Below are 25,350 nucleotides of genomic sequence, written 5' to 3'. Positions count from 1 at the left end.
GAGGGGAAAATATTACCAATTGTGAAGTGAGCCCGATGTCCCGACAAGAGTGTAAAGTAGAACCACTCAGGAGAGGAATGATACACCAGGCGTGGCAATCTGACAATAAGGATTTGAAATTGAAAAATAATTTCAACCTATCATTCGACATATTTCTACCCCTCTTGTCCATACTCCTACTTTTTAAGTCTTTTGAGTTTAGAAGGTTCCGGGCCATAATTTAATAAAATGATCAATCATTATTAGAATTATTAATATTATTATTATTCATTATTTATTATTCAATATTCATTATTATTATTATTATTATTATTATTATTATTATTATTATTATTATTATTATTACCCTGTATTATTATTATCATTATTATCATCATTATTATTATTATTATTATTATTATTATTATTATTATTATTATTATTATTATTATTATTATTATTATTATTATTATTATTATTATTATTAAATATTCACTATTAGTATTATTTAGTCTCACTTAAATTAGATTTAGTCTAATATCTAAAGTATGTATAGGCCCGGACATGTATTCGTTTTCGTACTATAGACAATTGTTTTACACACGGGAAACACCTAATGATTGAATATCTTTTTGTCTAAACTGAGTACGTAAATAAGTTCAAAGTAATTTACATATCAATAAGGTTAATTTTGTAAAATCCATAGAACAAAACGATTTATAAATAGGTCTGGTAGCACTCCGTCTGGATAATGGTGAGGACGTGACGTCAAATCTTCCAAAATATGCAAATCTTACTAGGTCGGCAACCAATCACAAAGATCATGGCGCGGAGATCACATGACCCTCCGATGTGGCGTGCTGCTGCTCAAACGGCAGCGTTTAGCTCGCCAGCAATCTGAAACAAGGGACAGTGATTAGGTATATTTTATTTGTTAGAGGCCGTATTTTGGCCCGAAATTCACCGTACCCATGCTGTAATTACCAAACTTCAAGATGCCGGTGTTAGTTTTTCTCGTCGATACCAGTGCTTCTATGAATCAGCGGACACATTTGGGCACTACAATGTTGGACATTGCGAAAGGGGCCGTGGAAACGTTCATGAAGGTATGGGGGTGTCCGGTTTTAAAGTCTCTAATTTTCAATAAATACTCGCTGTTATCGAATTAAAATGGGTCATTAAATAATCTCTTTTTTACAAAAAAATACAACTCTTAATATGTTTATGATTTCTGATGTATTTTCAGATCTCGTTACACTTCTATTTATTCTTATTGCTAGGTTCGGATGCGCGACCAAACAAGTAGAGGTGACCGCTACATGCTCGTCACTTGTGATGAACCAGGCACAATAAAGGTACAATCAAACACAGAAAATTTCGCTTTATATAAAATATCTCCTTATAGTCTGAAGGTATCCGGCGGCAGAGCATCTCAAATGTAATATTGTACACTGAAATCCTCCTTCACCATCAACGATTTCACCATATTTTTTCCTAAATATACGAGCATTTTACATCGACTGCTTCCTCTTGTGCAGCAGGCTCGCAGCAATGTCTGATGGGATACCTAATTCATATGCAAATTTTACATATAAATAATGTATATTCTGAAAGAGCAGTTGAATGACGAGTACACAACACATGGAGGCCAAAACAGAGTCTGTTGCTGCTAAAGACAGTACTATAGGGCCTAGCAAATATAATATAATTTAATAAAACATGTCTTCCAGTTTGTATTTTTGTCTTTATAAATGAACATTTTATAAATTTGTTGAATAAATAAATATTCAATTCAAAATCCATCATACATAAAGCAAACCATTAATAATATTGACAAATAGGCCTATAAACAAATTTTGCTGAACTTTTTTTAATTTACCAATGGTGGTACAAATAGCGCCTGTGTAACTTTATTATGTAAGCCTGGGCCTCGGATTTGAAAACAACAGTACATTCATTGTTCATTGAAAAGCCAACAGATTTTTTTGTCTCCATTCAAAAAAGTTAAAACAGTAATCAAAATTCATGAACATTTGAATCCATGCATTCTGAGGTTACAGCCAGCCCTCAATTAAATCAACCAAACATTATCATCAGAATTTTGGGTTCCAATTAACATGAACAGTTCAGAACAAAATAAATTGTAAGTTATGAGATAAATTACAGTAATATAAACAGATAATACAAAAGTTATTTTTCTTTGTTCAAATTTGCATCCAACTATAAAAAGAGAGCAGTTCTTTTTCTAGCTGCCGGTTACAGTTTAGGCACTGTCCACACTAATCTGTATCAGACATTTTGTGACAAATTTGTGTGATGTTACGTGCCTATATATGGGCATGATGTCATTAGTATTGCACCCAAATATGGGCATAGCCACATATCGCATTAATTTTTCACATAGGATATGCTAGTGTGGATATAGCTTTACTTCCCCATTGGGCAAATTTTGGCACCAGGCCCGGAATTTATCAATCTCAGCTTAGCAAATGTCTTAAGTCAAAAAAGTTAAGATGTCCCTAATAAATATCTTAAGCTGATTTATTACCCAATCTTAGCAAAATCTTGGCTTAAGAATTGTATTAGATGGCACCAACGTACAATCGACTTTATAATTTTAAGCAATTTTTAAGCTAAGCAGTATGGATAAATTTGACTTAAGCAAAAAAATGGACTTAAGACGATTTTAAGCTCAGTTTCTATAATAATGATTTTATTAATAATAGGGATAGGGATTTTTTAATTGGGATCTACAATTTGACACACCGACTGAAACATAACCGCAACACGTCCAACCACTCTTGTCAACATCTACAGAAAATTATCTATCCATTAATTATTATTCAGGGGCGAATATGAGAGTGCCGGGCTACCCACCCCTTTTGGAAAGTTAAAAAAAGAAAGTAGAAGAAGTTATTGAGAGCACTAAACATGTCCCTGAGGTTATTTCCGGCAGCTCCATGGGTAGTGCTGTTTCTCGATTGCCCGCCCCCCCCACCCCCTTTCAGATATCTCTTGATCTGCCCCTGTTATTTGAAAACACATTTGCATACGTGTACTGAATGATGGATATCTTTGCAGACATTTCATATCTTGTCTTGCTAATATCTGCAGCAGAGTTACAAAAATTCTGGGTTACAAAGTGTCTCCTACCTGTTTTTGTTGCTGATTAAATCCAGTCCAAGTAAATCTAATAATGACACAACATTTTTTTCATTTTAGGCTGGATGGAAGGATAACCATGCAACCTTCATGAATGAATTGAAGAACCTGGAAGCAAACAGTCTGTCAAATATTGGGCTTGCTCTTCGTAAGACCTTTGACCTTTTAAATGTAAATAGATTGTACACAGGCATCGACAACTATGGTTTGGTGAGTTTTTTCCAAAGTGTGCAGTCTTCTGCATTACCTTTCAAATTTAAATTATTTTTTAAAGTTTTTCATCTACTGTGCTTTTGTTTATGGTATCTTTAGATGAAAAGTAAAGGCTAGCCTATTTTGCTGGATGGTATGCAATGCGAATCCAAATTTGTGGTATTATTTGATTTTCTACTTTAGGCATAAACACATAAAAATAAAAAATAAAAATTCCTACTGACCTACCCATTTTTTTGGATTTTCCCAGAACGTGGCCAACGCAAATATTTTTTTTTTCTGGCATACCGTACTCGCGCGAATAAGCGCCCCTCTCGAATGAGCGCCCCTCCTACTTGAAAATTTCCTTAAGCACCCCGTTTGAATAAGCGCCCCTTCTAATTTGAATAAACGCCCCCTCAATAATTCAATCAATGCTGGACTGTGGATGTTAGCATGATTTGAGGTGTGGAGTGGAGTCATTCAGTCAATATCAAAATGAGGAATATTTATCTTGGACAGATGAGAGCTCCCCGGACAGACAGTATGTTTCCAACTCTCATCTTCTTACATTTTTCTATAGCATAGTCCTACTGCTTTTCCGACAATTTGTACCTAACACATTCTCATCTGAGTTTTCAAGAAAACCTGCAATGATCATGCCATTCTGTTGATCGGCCGATGGCTAACAAGCTAACCACCACCACTAATTTCATCTGCTATTCTGCTGTTAGGTAATACTGTACTCACAACATTCTTGTCATGACAAGCCATGCTCTCTGGACGATTATCTTTTCCGCCGCACCACCATTCCACTCCATAATATGCAGTTTCCTGATGTCATTTTATGATCGTTTTTCATTCAAAATGTGCCTCTTGAATTTAATAAGTTCTCATAAGAACCCCTCGATTTTCATCTATTTCCATAAGCCCCCCCTGAATTTCCACTCTGTTTTGATAAGCGCCCCGTTCGAATAAGCGCCCTGTTCGCATAAGTGCCCCGTTCCAATAAGCGCCCCTCAAAAAGTGCAAAAATTATTTTAAGCGCCCGGGTGCTTATTCGCGCGAGTACGGTGATTTGTATTGCACGTAAACATACTGGCAGTGGTTGAGCTAACACAAACTCTTGCCCCTGGCAGTTCACGGAAAAGAACCTGGAAGCAATGATATAAAAAAAAATATACTGTACGTTTGTTTGTGTTTTATTAAAGTTGATGGAGAATTATTTTCTTAATGGTGACATCCTCTATCCTTTGGCAATGGGCAATAACTAGCAAACAAATTTTGGTAGCCAACATGTTAATTGATTTATGATTTATTTTGGTACATTCATTCATACAATTAAACCTAATGAAGATGTTTCATTATAATATTTCTATTATTTGAATGCTTGGATAAACATGCATCTGCACTGCTGGTAAATCAAACTCTTATGAAACATAAAGCAAGACTGTTTGATACTGTACTTTGATTTGTGAACCTGTTTGTTGTAGTTACAGTAATTACTAAATTTGTTATGCTTTGCACAAATATCTTTCTAGTCCCATTTTTTTATTAACTACGGTAATAGCTTGAGTGCTTTAAAAGTGACAATTTGGTTCATAAAAATTGGACTAATATTTTAAAGTAATATATGATAAAGAGTGGATTTTTATCCTATAGTATAACATTAATAGCAAATAATAGAAAAATGCTATTTGATAACATTCTAGTGGCTTGTTAAATTGCCTTGACTAAACAAAGTATATAAAAAAAAAGTCTTGTCTATGAAATATAACCTTCTAGTAGATGTAGTAAGGATCTGTAAAGAAAACAAAAATTTGCGCTTTCATTATCCAGATGATTATGCAAATTACAGGGACTGTGTAATCTCTCAATATTGCTTATCTCATGAGTACTGTACCTAAAACAAACCATTCCTTGGTTTCCATTTAGTGACCGCTGTCATCCATTGCAGTCTGTCTGCCTTGCCTGATGACACACCTATGCATTTTCATCTTCATCGTATTTACACATTGTCGAACCAAACTGCAGGGTGTAGGCCTCTTCGAGCTGCCACCACAAAGGTCTAACTTAAGCTTTCTTCATGTTATCGCATTATTTATTGTTTTTTAATCAAAAAAATCATCAGAAAATGTGGTACAATAATCCAGGATGGTTAAGTTTAATACATTTTTTGTCATGTCTCTGCAGATTCCTATAACTGTTGAATGTACAGTAAAGACCATAATCTTGGTGTTGTCATATTCTACAAGACATATTTTTTATATCATGATTCAATTTAGTTGAATTTCTTACTATTTAAATATTTGTTCTTTCCAAATTAGGGACGTAACCCATTCTACTTGGAGCCTGCAATGATTATTGCAATAACTGACGGCAGCTCTCTCACCTCCACCACTGGTGTACATGATGAGGTATGAAATAATTTAGTTACTGTACAACTGTAAGCCTATTTACCCAGTGTGATATTAAATTTGGAAACTTGAGAATTCCTGAATACCTTTGAATCAATTTTGATTCAGGCATTCTAAAGCTAATAAATTAATTGTTACACTTACAGTATCATGAGATTCAACTCTATTTAGGTAGGTTATAATCTGTCAGACTATTTATTTGTATATTTACTTCAGCCAAGCCATATTGGCTTTACTTTGTGTGCGGTACAGTATGGAATCTTAAATGTGTTTGTAATTAATTCATCATTATCAGGAAAAGGAAAACCCATGTAAAGCGAACACTTTCTATTTTTATAGCTTCAGCTACCAATGAGTTTCTCAATTCCCGGTGGTGACTTAACAAAGGAACCTTTCCGTTGGGATCAACGGTTGTTTGCACTTGTACTGCGTATTCCTGGTGTAGAAAAGATGGAGGCAGACAGACCATCTGGATCCATGGTACTTGTAGACAACTCTCCGATAACGTCCATGTGTGACGTAACAGGGGGTGAGTATCCATGATTGTTTAATTTCCCAATTCTCAACCTTTGTGGAGACCATATTTAAATTGCTTAAAATGATACCTTTAATGAAGATTCTGCTGGCTTCAGAGATAACCACCTCAGATTGGAGCTAAGAAAATTGTGAGTTATGACTCCTCTAAGATTCCTGGAAATGGCAATTTCATAATTTAAACATTGGTCGTTTTTCAGTGTTGTGTTTGAATGATTTGCAAGAAATCAGACAAAATTCACTCATTAACATTTTAATCAATTGCTATAAAATTTTTGATATCTTGCCTTTGCAGCCCAAATTCTGTATCTCGCAGTTCATTTTTGGACTGCTCTCTAGAGGGTTGAAACCTACAGGTTTATTTGGATTAAAATCAATACGTAATTTGATTAAAGTATACAAATTTGAAAAACAAACATGAAATATGCATTATTCTCTACAGTATTACAGTGTATGAGCATTTCTTCCTGTTAACATTGGCTTCGTTAATTACACCTACCAGGCAATGTTTCTTCCCAGCCACCTGGAAATATTTCTTTCCATCCAGTGACGATTCTTCAAATATCTTGATATTGTTTCTATCCAGGTTTTTAGTCAAATGCTTTCCTGCTGTCATGTCTCTTTTTGTTAATCTGAGAAAAAGTTCTAAGGGGGCTAGGGTTGGCGGCAGCGACGATAATAATGAAGAGTCTGGATTTATAATGTTAAGCAGTCCTTCTGTACATGATTACAGTAGGTGCAAAGGTGCTATTTTGTATGTCGCTGTATTTGTTTGTGTCTGGAAATAATAATAATAATAATAATTATAATAAAAAATTCATTTTCCATTCTTCTAAAGTCAAAAGAGGTCTTTACTATTTTACATGCAACCACAAGACTGAATACCACACCCTTTTAGGAAACTGTTATCATTATTGTCAAAGTTTCAACATGTGAGGGGTCACAGTTTGTTTCTAAAACTTTGTATTAATGACCTTTATAAAAGATTGTTGTGTCACTTAACTATTTTATTTACACACTTGTCTTTATCTTAGGTCGTTCTTACACGGTAAATTCGATGAAGACGCTCTATCAATGTTTAGAGTCATTATCACAGAAAATGCAGAGTGGTGTTGTTTTAAATTTTGAAAAAATTGGACCTGACCCTCAACCAATTCAGGAAAGTAAGTATTAGACACTCATTTACATAGATATTTCAGTATATTATTGGCAAGTAATAGGAGCAAGGTGAACAATTAAGGCCTGCCAATAAGACACTTTGCTTTATATTTTTTTGTTCTGTTTACATAGGTTTGAGTTAAGAAAAGATACAATTTTTCCTACAGTCGTCATGCAACCGAAAGCTCCCTATTCTTTTAGGAACTTGGAAGGCCAAAATATTTTCACTAGCAATAAGTAGCCTGCAAAAATTCCATTTTCACTATAGCTAAACAGTTGTTCAAACTGCTATACATATTATAATTATTATTGTAGACATTTATTAACAATTATATTCTCACTAATTTTATTTGTAGCATATAAAGCCACAGCAATAACAGGGAATGCAAATTCCACAACTACCAAATCACTACAGACACTAGATGGCAACCATATGAATGGGGTCAACCAAGAGAATAAAGGTGACAACAAGAAACTTGGTACGTTATCATTTAGTGGACCACTCAAATGGAAATTCTTTTATCATTTTCTGTATAAAATCATCTTTAAGTTTGACTTAATGTTATTTATTTCAAGTTTAATTTATTTCATTTCCTTGCACTAACTTACAAAAAGAAAACTGAATTGCGAGAATGTTGCAATACATTAAAATTATTAAGATATACAAATTCAGCAACATTAAAATCACACACAAAAAGGGTTGAATTCTATTATTATTCTGTTATTATTGAGAGATGAATTCAAAGAGAGTGGGAAATGGCCAGCTCCCCACCCCCGTCTGAATTTTCGGAAATTGATATAAAAATGGAGGAGAACTGAGATTGACATTTCTGGTCATCTAGAGGTGTCATAGCCATACTGTACCTCATCCCCCAACCATGGTGGGGCTGAGGTGACCCACCATTTCTACATATATTTTTTTTAATTTCTTGATCTGCCACTGTTATTTTGTATTAACTTTACACTCATCAGGATAACATCAAATCTATTTACTGCTTTCTAAATATATGAATACAGTATAACCACATGAATCATTAAACAGAATTCAAACAGAAGGAAAATAGTTTTAACATTAACATAATACTTACAATATAGCCCAACTACCATAGTATGTAGGAGCAAACCAAGAGCTTAGTAAAAGACATAAAACTACTTAAGTGTAAAATATTTAATCTAATCTGTAAAATAATAGTATTCTTTATAATACTTGATTTTGATGATTAATAAAATATAAAGACTAGCATAGTTTTCAAGTGTGCCAAATCTTATAATATAAATTTAAAGTGTTTATCAATTTCTTTATGTTTATGTTGTTTATGTTGTTTATGTTGTTATGTTTGTTATTTGATTATTTATAATATGTACAAATTATACAGAACATAGAGATAATTAAGAAAAATGATTATATACAATTGAATTCCTTCGTAAAGGAATAACATATTTTATTTCAATACCCATTAAGGTTTACTTTTTACAGGAGGCAATAATTTGTATTTGGCAGTAAACAATTTTTATTTATTCAAATGGCTCTTCAAACTTTTATACTTGCTGACATCAAATGCAACCTTAAACCCTGGTTTATGTTTGCAATAAAGGATGTTAATGCCTTTATTTTCTCGGTACGTACAGCTTTCTGTTCCATCCTGTGTGAAAGCACTGGCTTCCATTTTGCCATAATATCGCAATAATATGACATTTAGATCCTACTCTTTGCTCTATGATTTCCTTCCACTTTTCTCTAATTCATTTGGAAGTATGTCCTGTAATTTTATCTGAAACAACCTTGAGCACAGGCTGCTGTTCACTATTCAGTAAACTCTTCATAGCAGCAGCCACACCTCCCTTTCCCCTTATTTTTCTTGTATTATATCTCTAGATCAAGGGTTTGCCAGCGATTATTTTAATTGCCAGCAATTATTTATGACAGCCACTTTTACCGTGATGGCTTGGCCTACTCAGCTCGGCCTAGCCTAGTTGGCCTGGTCTACCTTTAGCAAATTCTTTATATACCTTCTTCGAATCTATCGAATGTTGCAACAAACTAAAGCTAAATCATATATACGTTTGACAAAACAACCTTTATTGACATTTTTAACCTTTACGTTCATTTCATACTGACATTCGGTGGGATTCTTAAAAAGGTAGGCTAAACCATTGTCTACCCGGTGAAAAGTTTACTTACAACACCCATATGTCGTGTTAAAAACATTTATACCCCACGGGAAAAGGGATGGTTCTAAGTCGCCCACAACTCAAGCATGTGGCTCTACAAATACAGTACTTGAGATTCGGATCCCCCGAGATATTGTTCCTGTTCGTGACTCCCTGATTAATTAATTCATAAAATACCGTAAAGCAGATTTGTTGTTAACAAGTTAAATTTAATAGTCAACAAAAAACAGTAGGCCTAGGCCTATACATCTCTTGATTAGGAGGACCTAGAGTAAAATTTACACTAGACTATCGTGAGACGAAGATGCATCTGCATAGCCTAGAAAAATAATGCGAGTAAACACATAAACCGTGCACAGTCTATATCAATAACTGAAATATCTTTGTGATAGCTAATTCAGCACTATTCCTTTGAAGACAAGATTCCAACATTTAAACACCTTTAAATACACTAAGGATTATTTTTTTTTTTTTCTTAAGGAGGGAGACATCACCTCCCAAACCCACCCCTGCTCAAGGCTTTTCCCCTTGACTGTCGCTACGCGACAAGTTCTTCATCCTATTTGGACGGCCTATTTTTTTTTCTGGCTGATCAATTATTTTTTTAAGAGTATTTTTTATTTTAACTACCGACGACATGAAGATTCATTTAAATTACATTGCATGACAATGTAAACTGCACCACCTCAAAATCTATTGATTAACCCACTTGGCTACTGTTTTTGATCAATTGACCATTTTGTGTCGGAAATAGAGTAAATTTTATCTCAAAGATAATTAGCTTTAGTGTGAGGTCCCTCTATAACTTATTTTACTGGGAGGCTACAGTAACCATGATTTAGTTTTTGGTACAATAGAATTTTGAATTAAAATAAATACAGTAAGTGTATGGATGCTAATCTTTTAATTTTAATATGTAAACTTAACACCTTTTGAGAATCTCTTTGAGTTAATTGCCAGACAATTTGGCTTTTACTGGTTTTATTTGTTATAATATATTATTTTTATTTCAAATAGTACAATATTCTTACAATTGTTTCTGTTATTTTAACTGTCTATTTTATGTTGGTGAGGAGCCTTATATACATTAATTATTTTCATACAAACATTAAGAAATATATGCATTCATTTGGTTTGGACCCAGGGCCATGGAATGATGCATCATCGAGTGAGCTCTGTGCAGGCCGTTGTGCCTCAGATTGTTCCTACTGTATACACACATTCAGTGTTAAGTCTTTGTGTGGTCTTCATTATAAAGTTATTAACAGCTTCCCTTTTTGACTTCCTCGACATTGAGGTATCCTGTATTTTTTTAATTGTCCTCCTCTTCACTGGAATAATATTTTTTTAATGTTATTTTAATAATGTAATGCAATTATTATAATTATATTATAATGAACGGGACAATAATTGTTTAATAGTACTGTCTCTACACTACTATTGTTGTCTTGGTCACTGGAAAACATAACAATAAGTGAACAATTTCCAACTTTCTCTACTACATGTAGAGGTATTCTTAGTCATACTATAAATGGTTATTCAGCATTGAAAAAAAAAACATTAAGTGTCTAGAGAATTGAGAGGCTGAAAAATGTGGGAAAGGTTTTATACCATAACATCTTTTAATTCAAATAGTATCGAAAAACAATTGCCTGGTTGAAGAAAAAAGGTTCCTTATACTGAACAAGCTTATTGTATCTATAATCCATATCTTGATAGAAGAGGTGTATGTGTACTGTATATGGTTGTACAAATATTTTTTTTTGTAATAGTCGACATTACAGCATACTTAATTATACTTAAATACAAGTCACTCCAGCTTTTATTTAGAAAAAAAAATTGAAAAATGGAAAGTCAATAGTTGGAATAATTCCAGGAGAATTGATCCAACTGAAATACCTCTCACTAAAGAATCGGTTGGAGCATCACATCATTAATTCCTTCCTGAAAGTAGTGACTCATTTGCTGTTGGACCAAGAATGAAATAAAAATTTAATTACTAAATATAATTTAATTTAAAATTGACTAACATCAAACATAACATAATACCAAAAATTGTTGTGTGCTGTACAAATATCTTGGTTCATTGTTGATTGATTGATTGATAAATTCTTTCGTACTCAGGTGATGAAGATGGAGGGAATGAAGTAGCATCCTTAAACATCAGTGCTCTGCCCGGAGCTACCCGTCCAGGAGGTCCATCACCGATCCCTGACAGCTCGTGGCATAGCTGTCATCGTATGATTTATGTTCGTCCAAATCCGAAGACTGGATTCCCGTCTGGTCACTGGCCTGTGCCAGAATCGTTTTGGCCAGACATAAATTCACCAATGTTGGTAAGACTTTGTTACAAATTCTTTCAAGTATTATTATGTTTGTTGTATTTTTGAATATTAAACAACAAATCAGATGAATAATGAACTTTAAACATAAAATAGTCTACTAAACTACATTAAGAACAAGTTAAGAAAAAAATGTATGGATAGCAGACCAAAATAAGTTGGAAACAAAGTTTAAGGCATCGACACTAGTTAAAATTAGAACGAAATGGCAGATCAACTATCCAGGGCTCCCAAGTTAAAAGAATCCATATCCGGAATATCTGTTTAAATGAGCTTTTCAAACACATCTGATTTTATTTTGCTGTGTATGGTGATACCCTTCGGCACTGACTTCCGGAAGACAATTGACAATACAGTATTAAATAGTGGTAAAAGCATGCAAGTATCATGAATTTTCGGGAGATGTGTAATTTTCTTTTTATTTCTTACTTGCTCGCCAGAGTTCAGGATGCCTTCCTCATTTCCGGGAGACTCCTATGACTTGCGGGAGACATAGGACCTCTGAGTATCTGTAGTATTATAATTAACAAAGTATACAAAGTAAAAAAAAACCGTGTAAATTGATAAATCATGTATGGAATATTCTATATGGATTAAAATTATGTTGAGATATGCTTTTAATTTATTTTCAGCCACCTAGGGATTCGCATCCAGCTGTAAAATTCTCCTGCGCCAGCTGTGAACCAATGGTAGTTGATAATATGCCATTTGATAAATATGAACTGGAACCTTCACCTTTAACCCAGAACATATTAGAACGAAGAAATCACAATATATGTTGGCAGGTAAGTTTGCTGGCAATTTTAATCATTCGTAAATATGTTTTCGCCACAAGCCACGTTCGTAAAATAGAGAGTTCGTACTTGGGAGGTTCGAAAACGAAAAATGTCACTGTAAAAACTTTTACTCAGTGTAAAATACTAGTAAACAAAAGCTACAATTTGGCATATCTCTGTAAAGCTGGGCATAAATTTTGTTGGCCAATATAGGGCTGATTTTGTACTATTTTAATGCATTTTCTGCTCTTTGCCGTTTGTCATCGTACTGTGTTTTAATAATATACAGTATCTTAATACTTTTTACTGTCTTTTAATGTTTTTATAGTTTATCTTACTGTTCTAACATCACTTAATACTTTTTTTTATGTTTGATCGCTTGGCTTCAAAGCACATTTCTGTTATATTTATGTATAATAGACTGAATAAAATGAATTGAATTGAATTAAATTGATGAATACATCTTTGTTTTGCGTAAGCACTTTTTGCTGTGCTTTCTACATAATAGCATTCTATAGTTGCAGACCTGTCTAGCATCTCACACTGGCTTGCTTTAGAGATTTCTTCAGGATTTGCTTGAGATTGGACATTTTTTTTAAAGTATGCGCAAGGTCACCAACTTTTAAGGAAAATACAGTCAAGCATCGAAATATTTAGCATTATTAACATTGGATGGATATTTATTTTTGTCATTGATATTCCACTCTTCTACTGTTACATCCAATAACTAAGACTCTATTGCTGTGAAAAAAAAAATTCATACTAATATAACCAATCTTATTATTTGTAGGTATTTATTGAAAACAGTGGAAAGAACAGTGAGTTAGGTCACCCATTTGGTTACCTGAAGGCAAGTACTAACCTAGCCCATGTGAACCTGTTTATCATGCCGTACAATTATCCAGTTCTTCTTCCGTTACTTGGTAAGATTTAATGCATACATTTATTCTTTACCAATAGCATGCCAATCAACTCTTATATTATTAATATTCCTAAATTATAATTATTATTATTATTGTTTTGAAAGATATACACATTTAAAATAGGTAAAAGTTGTGGTAATAACACTTAATACTTTGAATGATATTGTTAAGCAAAACACCGATAACTTTTGTTTATGATAATTAGTTTTACTACTGATGGTGTGTAACTTTTGATGTACTACATATAATTATTATTATAATTTATTTTATTTTATTTATATCAAATAATTTTTATTGCTTTTTCTGTTATTAATATCATAACCAATTTCATCAATATTATGAAGCTCACTTATCTACAAATGCTCAAAGCACATATGAAGTTTGCCATTCCAAAACCAACATATTGTCACTAATTGTTAAACTGGGTGATTTGCATATGAATGTGGCAGTATTGTAGTATACTTTAGTACAGAGAAGCTGTAATACTTTTACTCATAATTATAGCTACAGTAAATCGATTCCAGTCAATGACCCATCATTTTAAAGCATATAATGTGGATAATAAGACTATTAAAAAGTTAATTATCATTTTTTTGGTCGCTGATGCTGGTTTTACGATGGCAAGCCCGATTTTGGTAATTGTTATTGTTAACGTTGGTAATATGTACTATTTTATTACAGATGACCTTATTAAAGTGCACAAAATGAAGCCTACACCCAAATGGAGGATGAGTTTTGATGCTTATCTCAGGGAGGTTCCCAGCTACTATTTAGGGGTATGTGAAGATCAGTTTTAATAAGTTTATTATGTTATCTAGAATGACATTGGCAATAAAATAAATAATAAAATTGTTGCTACTATTAACTACTCGGTCTCCATAAAAATGTTTAAAAAATTGTTACTACTGGCAACCACTGACTAATAGTAAACATGTCTAAAGAAATTACTGTTGATCAAAACAACTCACCAAAGTTTTTACTATCATGTAGCCTATGAGAACAGCATTACGAAGACTGGGTACACCAAACTTGATCCCGGATAACGTTGAAAACTGTCTAAGCTACAGCGTTGTAAACTACATGAAAAAATTAAAACAGCAGTCCAAAATTGAGGCTGAGAGAATGGCCTCACTTATACCGAAGAAGAGATCCCACAGAGATCTCAGTATTAAAGTCTTACAAAGGTAAGTTATTTGTATTCTCATTATGTATTCTAGACAATTGAATTCTGAAGTGTATTTTAAGATTAAAATATTTAGAAGCTGTTAAAGATTTATCAATGTCTATAACACTTGGCAGATCACATTACACTTCTCCACTGCATTAATTTATTGCGGTATACCAAAAATATCTATCTAACTTACTTAGGCTAACCTGTCAATTGCTTACATATTCCTTTTGTCACTATCATCCTAGCCTACTTCCTCAAAAAATCTATTTTTAAAATTCTCTTTTTTATCAGTATTTTTGTCAAGATAAGCCTTGATAACCTCCTGTGATGTAACATAGACGGTCGTTGTTTACAATTAATATTGAAACAAAAATAATTGTAGATTTTGGATTAATTGTAAACAAGATACTGTAGGGTAATATAGAGGCTCTGAGCTAGAGGAGACATGCTGTACAGTTTCATTGTTGTTCTCTTTATTTCAAACATCACACAGGATGCATTCATTCATTATGTTTTTATTATTAAAACTCATAGCAGTAAAATATAACTGAATTGCGAGTAGATTTTAAATCTACTCGCAATTCATTGTATTTTGTACATTTTGTAATACAAAATGTACAAAATACAAGATTATTAAAAGATAAAATATCATTAAAATGCAACAAGCGAGAAAATCAAAACACAGAGAAAAAGGACTGACACAGGAGGAAAAAAAATCAGCAACAGTTAGAATCACGACAAAACGTACATTTGGAAAAGGACAAACAAAAAGACATTAGCATAATATTCACACTAAAATCAATTAGCATTATGACAAAAAGAAAAACATCTAAACGTACATTAAAAAAAGGACAACACACCAAAATCAATTAGCATTATGACAAAAAGAAAAACATCTAAACATACATTAAGAAAAGGACAACACTAAGACATTTACATAAGGAAAGCCAATTCACACAAGGACAAAAACAACAAACAGTACATTGACAACAAAATATATAGATATATATATATATTTATCTATATAAAAGGACCACAACGCAAATATAAATAAAATACAACATGGAATGAATTACAGATAGATTTCTCTAATCAGGTTTGGCCCCATTTTCAACTGTAGTCACTTCTGGTTGATGTTTCTTGGAAGATTTTTGTCGTCTCCTGGAGAGTGATTGTTTAACTCTCTGTAATTGATGTCAGTCAGTGAAAAAAAATTGATTTCCATTTAAATGAAAAAAATTGTTAGTGTATTTCATTACTTTCAGATCACAAATGCCTTCATTAGCTGTTCGGAAGGATTTTCAGCAACTTCTTCAGAGTATAACAGGCGAAACGGTGACATCAAGGCCTGATAACAACATCTCTTTATTCCACAATTTCTCTTTTGCGGCGCCAATACATAAGACCGTGAAACAGCAAGTCTATCACAATCCATTTGATATCCCACGTAAAGATCTTGTTGAACAACTTCAGCGGATGCGAAAAAACCTGATGAGAGTGGCAGCCACGGGTATTAAACACACAGAAAGTGGTAAGCAATCTTTTGTTATTCACTATAAATTTGCATATGAAATAATGTAAAAAATTGTATAGTTCCTTAAAATCTGATGATAAAACGTGATACCATCGTGTTGTATGTAAATTTTTTATATTGTTGCTAAAGGATGTGGCTAAAAATTGTTTATGTCTGCTTCGGGAGTAAAGTTGTGTTTAATCATAAGAAAACAATTATGGTACCTCATAGGATTTGAAGTAAGGTCTCCGGATTGAAAAAAAACGACCTAAACCACCATCGCTTCCTAAGACTAAGTATATATCAAGCACAACAAATCTTTCGTGTAATTGATGAATATTCATCTTCTCGAGTCACTATGTAGCTAGTGTGTATGATGTTGCTTACGTAGGGTAGTAGAAGGATTCACAGGTAGGATACCTGACATGGGTCGCGACGTAAATGCTTGTTCTATGGCCAGACGGGGCTAAAATGGACCCGTACACCTGGGTAACCCCCTACTCTTCTCGAAGGATGTACTGTGTTCTTTAAAGTGCACACGAGCCAATTGTGTACACTGGACCTATGGTTTAGAGTCCTTATCCGAGAAGACATGTTCCACCACTAGAACCATAGGCGAGCGTGCCGTTTGAACCAGCGCCGATATTATAGTTGTATGTCACGGTTACCGTCTTAACCGCTCAGCCAATTTACTCGCTTAATTGGGGAATGTACAATTATGACTGATAAAATCCAAATCTAGCAATCAAAACTATGGCTTTTTGAATAAATTTACCAGTGTAATTTAAAAATTTGTTCTCAATTCATTTCTAAAAATATTTTTATCACCCATAGACCAACTTCATGACATCCCAATAGCGGAGATGGGCAACTACCAGGACTACCTGAAGAGGATGCAGACTCCACTACGGGAAGCAGATCCTCCTCCAGCACGTTTACATATGTTTGGAAATCCATTCAAGTTGGCTTCGGAAAAGGACAAGGTAGGAAAACTAAAGGAAAGAAACGACAAGCCAAACACATAAGAAAATTTAAACAGTGAAATAGTTGAATAGATAAGAAATCTAAAATAAAATAGAAAAGGATAACAAAATGGCATGAGGAGGTAATTGAGATAAAACCTTGGTTAAAATTTTTTATAATTAAACATTATTATAAAAATTAAATAATCAATTATAAAATTAACCTAATTTTCGCTTACTGTTGTAATCATCTTTTCTTTTAATTTTGATCCGAGTTTTGCTTTTAATGTAAAACGCATAGAGGTTTCCAGCATTCTGCGCTATATAAGAATAAATATATTGTTATTATTAAGTACTGTACATAAAATCTTTGTAGATAGGAATTGACAAGAGCACCCTAGTAGACCTGAAGCATACCATAAGTGTTAATTACCAGCCAAAGTGGACTCAGGTCTGCTCTGGACACCCATAGGCTTGTGGTTCCATTTATAAAGACCAAGGCTGGAAACTTCATTCTCTTGTCTTGGAACTCAATATTGGAATGAGTTGCCTCTTAATATACATAAATCACCTTCGCTAAAACTCTTTTGAGAAACAAAAGTTTTTATGTTAGTCAAGCCAACCCTTGATTTATAGGTATCCAGAGCTGATCTGATTCTTTGACATGGTTTTATTAACATGATAATATTGTACATGTGTTTTGTGCTGTCTGTGAATGAAGTGATGGTGTTTGGTTCTCGATTATAGTAAATGTGAGTAGCTTTGTTAAAAGCGCCATACAAAAATGAACTAAAAAGAAAGTGTGGAATAGTTAATCCAGCATTTGCAGTTTAGGCTGTCAATTAAAAAGACACTCATTCAATATTAGAGTGGCATATATGTGCAAAGATATTTATGTTAAAAGATCTGAGGCTGAAGAGTTGATTATGAGACATTAGGTTTAGCATACAGGTAACCTGGTTACTGCTATATAAGAGAAACTATACATGTATAGGTATGTGTACATTTCCTAAAGGACACAAAAAACTGCCTTTCCTCCAATTTGTTTATAAATACATTTTTTTTTCTCCAGAAAATGATGGTTGATGAAGCAGACCTAAACGACACAATGACGGCACCACAACAAAGGAACAAGCGATCCATTGACACTCCACCGACTTCACCAGCAGCTAAAAGAATGCGTCCATCCACACCGTCACCACCAAGTCGTCGACCAAACTCACCAGCCATGTTGGGCAGTGTACAAGGAGGAATTCTTAAAAAACCCTACTTAGAGTTAGTGCAAAGACGGGAAAAGAAACCAACTGTTGACCAGAATAGTCAGGGTAATTTTTAAATTATTTACACTCACCAATTACAGAGTAAAATGATAGTCTATCTTTGGTTCCTGGTTCAATTCTGCTTGTGTTTCTGCTAGAGGGCTGAAATGTAAGATTAAGAGTAACACACTTTTCTTGGATGATACAAATTAATCCTTGGGTCAATGTGCATGTTAAAAATGTAAGAGAGTAGGGGATGTGTGTTGCTTAATTTACCACCAGAAAGATTTGAAAGCAGCATAGCTCAGTCAGCTGCACTGATGGTAATCACTTGTGTTTGCACTGAATCCTAGAGATCCATTAACCTTTTGAACCTGGTACAATCAATTCCATCCACTGGTCTTCTTGTTGCTGTAGTTGTGGTTGTTAAGTCCACACAGTGTTTCAATAACATTGTTAAGGCAGCAGAATGATAAAATACTTTTATAATTTTGTGCTATTTTTAGGTAAGCCACCACCAATAGCAGATGATAAACCACCAGATGTAATTCTCATAAAACCTGAACCTCTTCCTGCATCCTCAATCAACAATACTATCGATACCATCCAAATGCTCGAAGACAAAGAGATGATGTCACTTAATCATAATGAACTTAATTCAGAGCAAGTTGTTAATAATAACACTCAACGAAGGCCGATAAATAACCTGGAACATCAAAAGAGGGCGATATGTGGAGAACCTAAAGCAATCATTAGTCGGGCTGCAATCAACGAAATTAATAAAACCTTAAAACAGGCAATAGTCAAAGAAATTAGAAAACCAGGACGGGGTAAGTTAAAAAACCAGATAACTTTTTATTTTCCATTTTTCGTGTCACGGCAGGATTTTTTTTCATATATAGTATCTTGTTTCATGAACCCGTTGCTTGCTGATAATCGTGATTATATTTTAAATTGACCTGTTAACCTACCATCCCCGTAGAAAAAAAATGGAAAAAATAATACAAATTTTACACTCCTGATTAAGTAGGATTTTATCATGCTTACATTCACATATTAATCAGCTTTTCTCTAGATCATTATATTAATTTTGTTAGCAAAATCATAAAACCTGTTTTAAAAATGTTTTTTTTTTTTTTTTGGTGAAACCACTGGTTGGTTGTCTCGACATTTCGGCAAGATTGCTCTGACTGTCATCAGGAGAATGAGCAGATTCTCCTGATGACGTTGAGAGCAGTCTCACCTAGACAACCAACCAGTGGTTTTACTTTAAAAAAATTTAAAAAATCATTTTTACACATGGTGTACTAAAAGTATTTGTTATTGATACTCGCCATGCAAACGTTTTTAAGAAATACTAATTTTGTTGTTCTCTCTTCTAGATTATAGCAAAATATTTGAGAATCTAAATAACATCCAAGGTGACCTTGATACCAAATACTTGTTTATTAATAACATCATTAGGGAAGCTGGTCGATTCAAGAAGAGGCGGCTCATAGAAATGCTGATCAAGTTCCAGAAATCTGTTGTGGAACACGAAGAAAACTTAAATAAACAGCGCAATAATAATATGAATAACCATGTGAAGAAGAATTTGGCAAAAAGGTAGCACCTTTTGTATTGTGGCAATTCAAAGACAATTTTATTGAGGATTTCGAATACAACATGTGTTTCAACAGGAAATTGTTTCATTAGAAAAATCTTTTGGAGACACTGACAATATGAATTATTGATTGATGGGTATTGTGGTGGGAGATACTTTTTAAGTTGTAATATTGTAGACTTCAATGCAACCAATGATTCGATATTACAGGTTTTAAGGCAGCAGATTGTTTTGGTTAAAGTGCTTTTCAACAGAATGTTCCAACCTTCTGAAGCAACATAGTGAGGCAACAACACTAAAAAACTAGTTCTCGTAATCTTGCAAGCTCCAATGATTGCAGTATAATAGAGGCTGTAGCAGAGCCGTAGATAGAGTTTGACCAACTCGGTTTCACAGAATTCTGCTATACGCGCGTGTGATTGGGTGGATCGCAATCACATGACTTACACCGGCCATGTTGTCACCAAAACCAAACATTGACGAACCACAAACTAACATGATAGGATATATTAAAATCCCATAATTGAATTGTCTTCATGAACAGAATAATAAAAGAAAGTTTATGCAGCATCAGTGTTATAAAGCTAATACGCACGCTGTTTGGTAACAAGATGGCGCCATGCACCAAGTTGGCCAAACTCTCCCTATCTACGGCTCTGGGCAGTAGAGTATATTGGCCCTAACGGCTGCCCATACAAAAAAGATCTATTAATCAATCAGCCGAGTATCTATTAATCGATCAGCCGAGTGTTTCTAGAGCTCATCGGAGCTAAAAACAAAAAAGCATGATACTGTGGACAAAGCATAGGGTGGTCCTCTCTTTACTACAGTACTGGTAGTGCTGGGTAACGAATTAGAGGCCCTCTATTGCAATGGCAGTGCATGAGAGGTTCAATAATATCTTTCTAGAAACTGCTCATGCCTACTGTAGCCCATGCGCTACATTACAAATCGCCCTATTCAAGACGTAGTTATGATCCCTCCAAAGCAATTGGAATGAGCATGTTATACTTGAGATTAACACATAAAGCTTGGCACAGACTACATGTTGTTGGTTGACGCAGTTTTTTGAAGAATGTAGCACGCACAATGAATCATTTTTTAATGACTATCTGCTCATTCTGTCATCAGCAATCAGCAGACAGCTTCTGGTTGGAGAAAGCTCATGGGGATTTCCGATTGAAGATGTATTTTATCTTAAACCGTCGTATGAATCAGTTTATGTCCAGCTTTAGGCTTGGGGTAGCATGGTTAACTCCTCCTATTTTTCTTTCCAAAGAGGAGTGTGTCTCATACCCTATTCAGCCTACACTCTTGTGTGAATTGCTGCGATGTAATCCAAAACTGGTTAATCCCAATCGTAATCAATGAGCGTATTCAGACCAATGCAAAAAACATCACATTTTAGGGCTGGTATACAAACAGTGCCTGTGGAATTCGTTGTGATTTGTTGCAATTGGATCCCATGGTAATCGGGAGTAATAAAGATTGGAGTACCCAATCGCAACGGGTAACAATTGCGATATCGATTACTATCGGTGAGCTTTCACATATGATTGTGATTGGTTGTCACAATTGCTACAACCAATTGCAATGTGATGACAGTCTGAATAGGGTATTAGTTTATTCCTGTTACACCCTGCATTTAAGTTTTGTTTACATGCAACACTCTAGCCAATTGCACACTACCTCAGTGACTGTGGCAATTTTGTTATCAATTTGCTATCATATAAATACAAAAAAAAAAGGAAGTACAGAAACTTGATTGTTACCAGTATTAAAACAGGAGAGGGTTTAAGTTTTTAAGCCCTGTCCTGACTAACAAGTTTTATTTGATGAAAACATATGACATGCCTATATATGGTCACGATGACATCACATCATGACCATATATAGGCACATCATGGCTATATGTATATGGGCATACAACATTTTTTATCAAAGAAAATTTGATAGATCAGACAGAGCTATAGTAATGTAAGATGTGCAGACTCAAGGATATATTTTGGTTAGTTTGAAGTTAATATCAGGGAGATCTTCCTAATGGTATAAGATAAAAAGTATATGACATGTGCAGGTTGACAATTTCAAGGAGAAATTTATATTTCAATGGATTAGATGCTGGACATCCTAATAAGATACATGAACATATTGGTACAGTAGTATCTGGATATTCTTTTCCCAATTATCTTTGATATGTTGTTTAAAGCCAAGCTCCGGATAACAAAAATGTTTGATATGGTGTACTGATTTTTCTAAGGGTACTTGATAAAAAAAAACTTAGGAAATATTATAATGGCATACAAATTTTTGAATATTTAAAAACAGGGGGAGGGGCGTGGAAAATGTTGCTTATGCCCCTTTTCTCCTCAGTTTTTAAATATTCAAAAATGTGTATCTCAATAACCGTTACCAATTTTTTGCTTCAAATACCCATTTTTGTGTCTTAAAAAAAATCAGTTGTACTACATATCAAAAAAATGTTTTTCCTCCAGAGCCTGACATTAAGGGGAAGTGGATTGCCTGAAAGAGATGGGTTGTTGAAATTTATTTTTATATTTTGCGCTACCAACATTCCACACTGTTTCACCAGTATAATATGGAGAGCTGTGTCAATTAGTTTTTCAACTGTTGTAATTGGTGTTTTTTTTTTTCCAGTGTTACAACAAGGATAATTGTTTTCCTGACAAAATTGATCTCCGAAATTGTGAATTTTTTTTTTTTCAATTGATATGGTATTGCAACAGAGGCAGTTTCTTTCCAAACAATTGGTTCCCAAATAGAAGTAGTTTTTCCCCAATTCGTATAATTAGACCCAACTTCCTTTATGCCAAAATTGTTTTGAAAAAAAAATATTTATCCTAAGAGTGCCCTCATTGTTAATGTTGTGTTTAATTTATATAGTGTCTAATAGAAACGATGAATTTTAACCAAATTAAAAGGTTTCAAAACTTATTGATTGTGTTGTTGTCAATTCAATGTTAATGTTTTCGTCGAATTTGTTAGATCAAATCTTAAAAATCTATGCCATAAATCGTTGATATGTTTGCCTTGTAAAGGTAACAAATCACCAGATTTAGAATGAATATTATAAACTGATGGTAGAATGAGCAAAAATGAGTTTTAATTCATAATCTTCAAATATGTCTTAATTTGTGAATTGTTTAAATGATGAATGATGAATTTCACTACTACGATAACCATGAGGCAAAATTACACAATTTTCAGGTTTCCACAGTAAACTTTATCTTTGCTGATCTTTTTAATGATATTCCACAGACATGTCCAATTCCAGCAGTACACTAACTTGGACATAGTTTTATTGTATAATCAAATGATATTGTCACCCTTAAACCAATTGTACTTTTGTAACTAGTCAGAATTTTGAATTTGCAAATTTATTGTTCAAGACAAGTCACCATTGCAAAGTGACATAATTTATTAGGTATATTATGAAATGGTTGGACAAAGTCTGAAATTTTTTTAAAAATAATTGTTTTCACTGAGGTCTTCTATCTTGATATGTTCGATCATCAGAAGTAATGTAATGAAATCATCGCTTTTTTTTAAATGCATTGTTTTGTCAGAAGTAAAGTTGAAGAATCGTAATCAACGATATCCGTCGAGGTTTGTTTACAAACCTCATGAATAGTTAGCCTGATATCCATTGTAAACAAAGACGATGATGACATCCTTATTCCTAAACAATTTCATCTGGTTCCAATACAGCAAAAATTAATATGACATGATTATTGTATTATGAAATGCAAAATTTGATGCTACAAAATATCAGCAATTTTCAACTGCAATTGGAAAAGCCTATTACATTTCTCTGATCTGTCCTCTCTGCACTACCAAATTTGAATTGACAAAAACATGCGACATGTCTAAATATGGTCATAAAGACATCACATCATGCCCTTATATAGTTTTGAATTTGATAGTGTGGACAGAACATATGATAGGCTCTAATTATGTTAAGTGTCTAAACCCTCACACGAATAAATATGTTGTCAAAAAAATATGCCAGTGGAGTTTTAGTAGAGTACAAATTTTGGAATGATTTAAACCCAACAACGTTTTCTTTAATCTATTGTGCCAAAACTTTTACTAGCATCTATGAGCTACTTTATGGTAGTTCATGAATCTTTTATGTACATCCGGGTCAGTTTTCTCTAGTAAATTGGGAAGAATTTCATCAATCGTGCATGTTCCATACACTTCGAGTCTGAATTAGTGCAATTGGTGAGTCGTTTCGAAAAAGAGAATATAAAGTTGTACATATCTATTTATTTCATTTTGAAATGAGTTTTGTATAAATTTCTTGTTAGAAAAACATGAAGTTGTCTCTTGTATTGCTTACATTGTCTCGAGTCCATCCAGCCATATTCATTGTTTACAATTATGATGTTTACAATATGATGAACTTAGTGGGAAAAGGGTGCAGAACCTTGAACTGCACATTAATAGACTGTAAATCACTAGGGAGTACTACTAAACTATATTTACCCTGCGTTTTAGAGTTAATCAGTAGGCTGTCTTTATTGTTCCATTGTGCGACGCTACCAATGATGCAGAAACGTGCTTTTCAAAATGGATTACCTCAGATTCAAATCATTTCTGTTTAAAACGACTTCAGAGAACCGTATTTAGAATGTGATCATCGTTCAACAGTTTTGTTTTGTTATACTTTAATACTAACTGTATTATTGTATTCATTTTTAAAGAAATATTAACAATCGAAAGATATATCGAGTATTTATTACTGACATCACTTATTAACAACCACGTCACACAAGTTCCCCCTCTAATAATGTGAAACTGTACACAATCAATAATTTCTTGTTTTATTAATCTTTTTGTCATTCGGTATCTACAGTAAGAAAATGGCTTAAATAAGTGAATAGGCCTACGCAGCTTACCAAGATACATGCGTCAAATAATCGTTGAATATTTACTCTTGAACAATACTTCTACAAATTCTTAACTAATAATTAAATCTGTTGAATATTTACATGAATACATTTTTACATTAGTACAACACTTGACTCTTATCTGGTCAAACTCATAGGAATGTTTATCATTTTTTTTATTAAGTAGAAATCGAAACGCTTCTCCCTCTTCAGTTATAAAAATATAATATCTTATGAATACAAATAGCCTCTTATACAAGAATGTATTTGACGA

At 33.6% G+C, this 25,350-nt stretch overlaps 1 protein-coding gene across 1 annotated transcript; it reads left to right on the top strand.

Moving 5' to 3' along the window:
- The first annotated feature begins 790 nt into the window (after positions 1-790).
- On the top strand, positions 791-24,505 carry LOC117101351 (integrator complex subunit 6-like). The gene is made up of 17 exons (XM_033241324.1): positions 791-1,085; positions 1,260-1,334; positions 3,202-3,351; positions 5,661-5,750; positions 6,090-6,279; positions 7,319-7,447; positions 7,799-7,921; positions 11,739-11,950; positions 12,589-12,741; positions 13,523-13,655; positions 14,337-14,431; positions 14,646-14,839; positions 16,092-16,357; positions 17,174-17,322; positions 18,374-18,626; positions 19,067-19,390; positions 19,943-24,505. Exons 1-17 carry the CDS (start codon positions 975-977, stop codon positions 20,167-20,169), a joined length of 2,874 nt encoding a protein of 957 aa, XP_033097215.1. The 5' UTR covers positions 791-974; the 3' UTR covers positions 20,170-24,505.
- The last annotated feature ends 845 nt before the right edge of the window (positions 24,506-25,350 follow it).

Source organism: Anneissia japonica, unplaced genomic scaffold (genome assembly GCF_011630105.1).
Source record: "Anneissia japonica isolate Jap-2015-1 unplaced genomic scaffold, ASM1163010v1 scaffold2293_len299155_cov175, whole genome shotgun sequence".
NCBI lineage: Eukaryota > Metazoa > Echinodermata > Crinoidea > Comatulida > Comatulidae > Anneissia > Anneissia japonica.
This window is presented reverse-complemented; position numbering and strand designations above follow the sequence as displayed.

What these genes read in the sequence shown, in the direction of transcription:
- LOC117101351 (XM_033241324.1), top strand. Translation starts at nt 975, where the DNA reads ATGCCGGTGTTAGTTTTTCTCGTCGATACCAGTGCTTCTATGAATCAG. An exon ending in TATTAAACACACAGAAAGTG is followed by an intron (nt 16,358 to 17,173) that starts GTAAGCAATCTT and finishes TATCACCCATAG; the next exon opens with ACCAACTTCATGACATCCCA. An exon ending in TGTTGACCAGAATAGTCAGG is followed by an intron (nt 18,627 to 19,066) that starts GTAATTTTTAAA and finishes TGCTATTTTTAG; the next exon opens with GTAAGCCACCACCAATAGCA.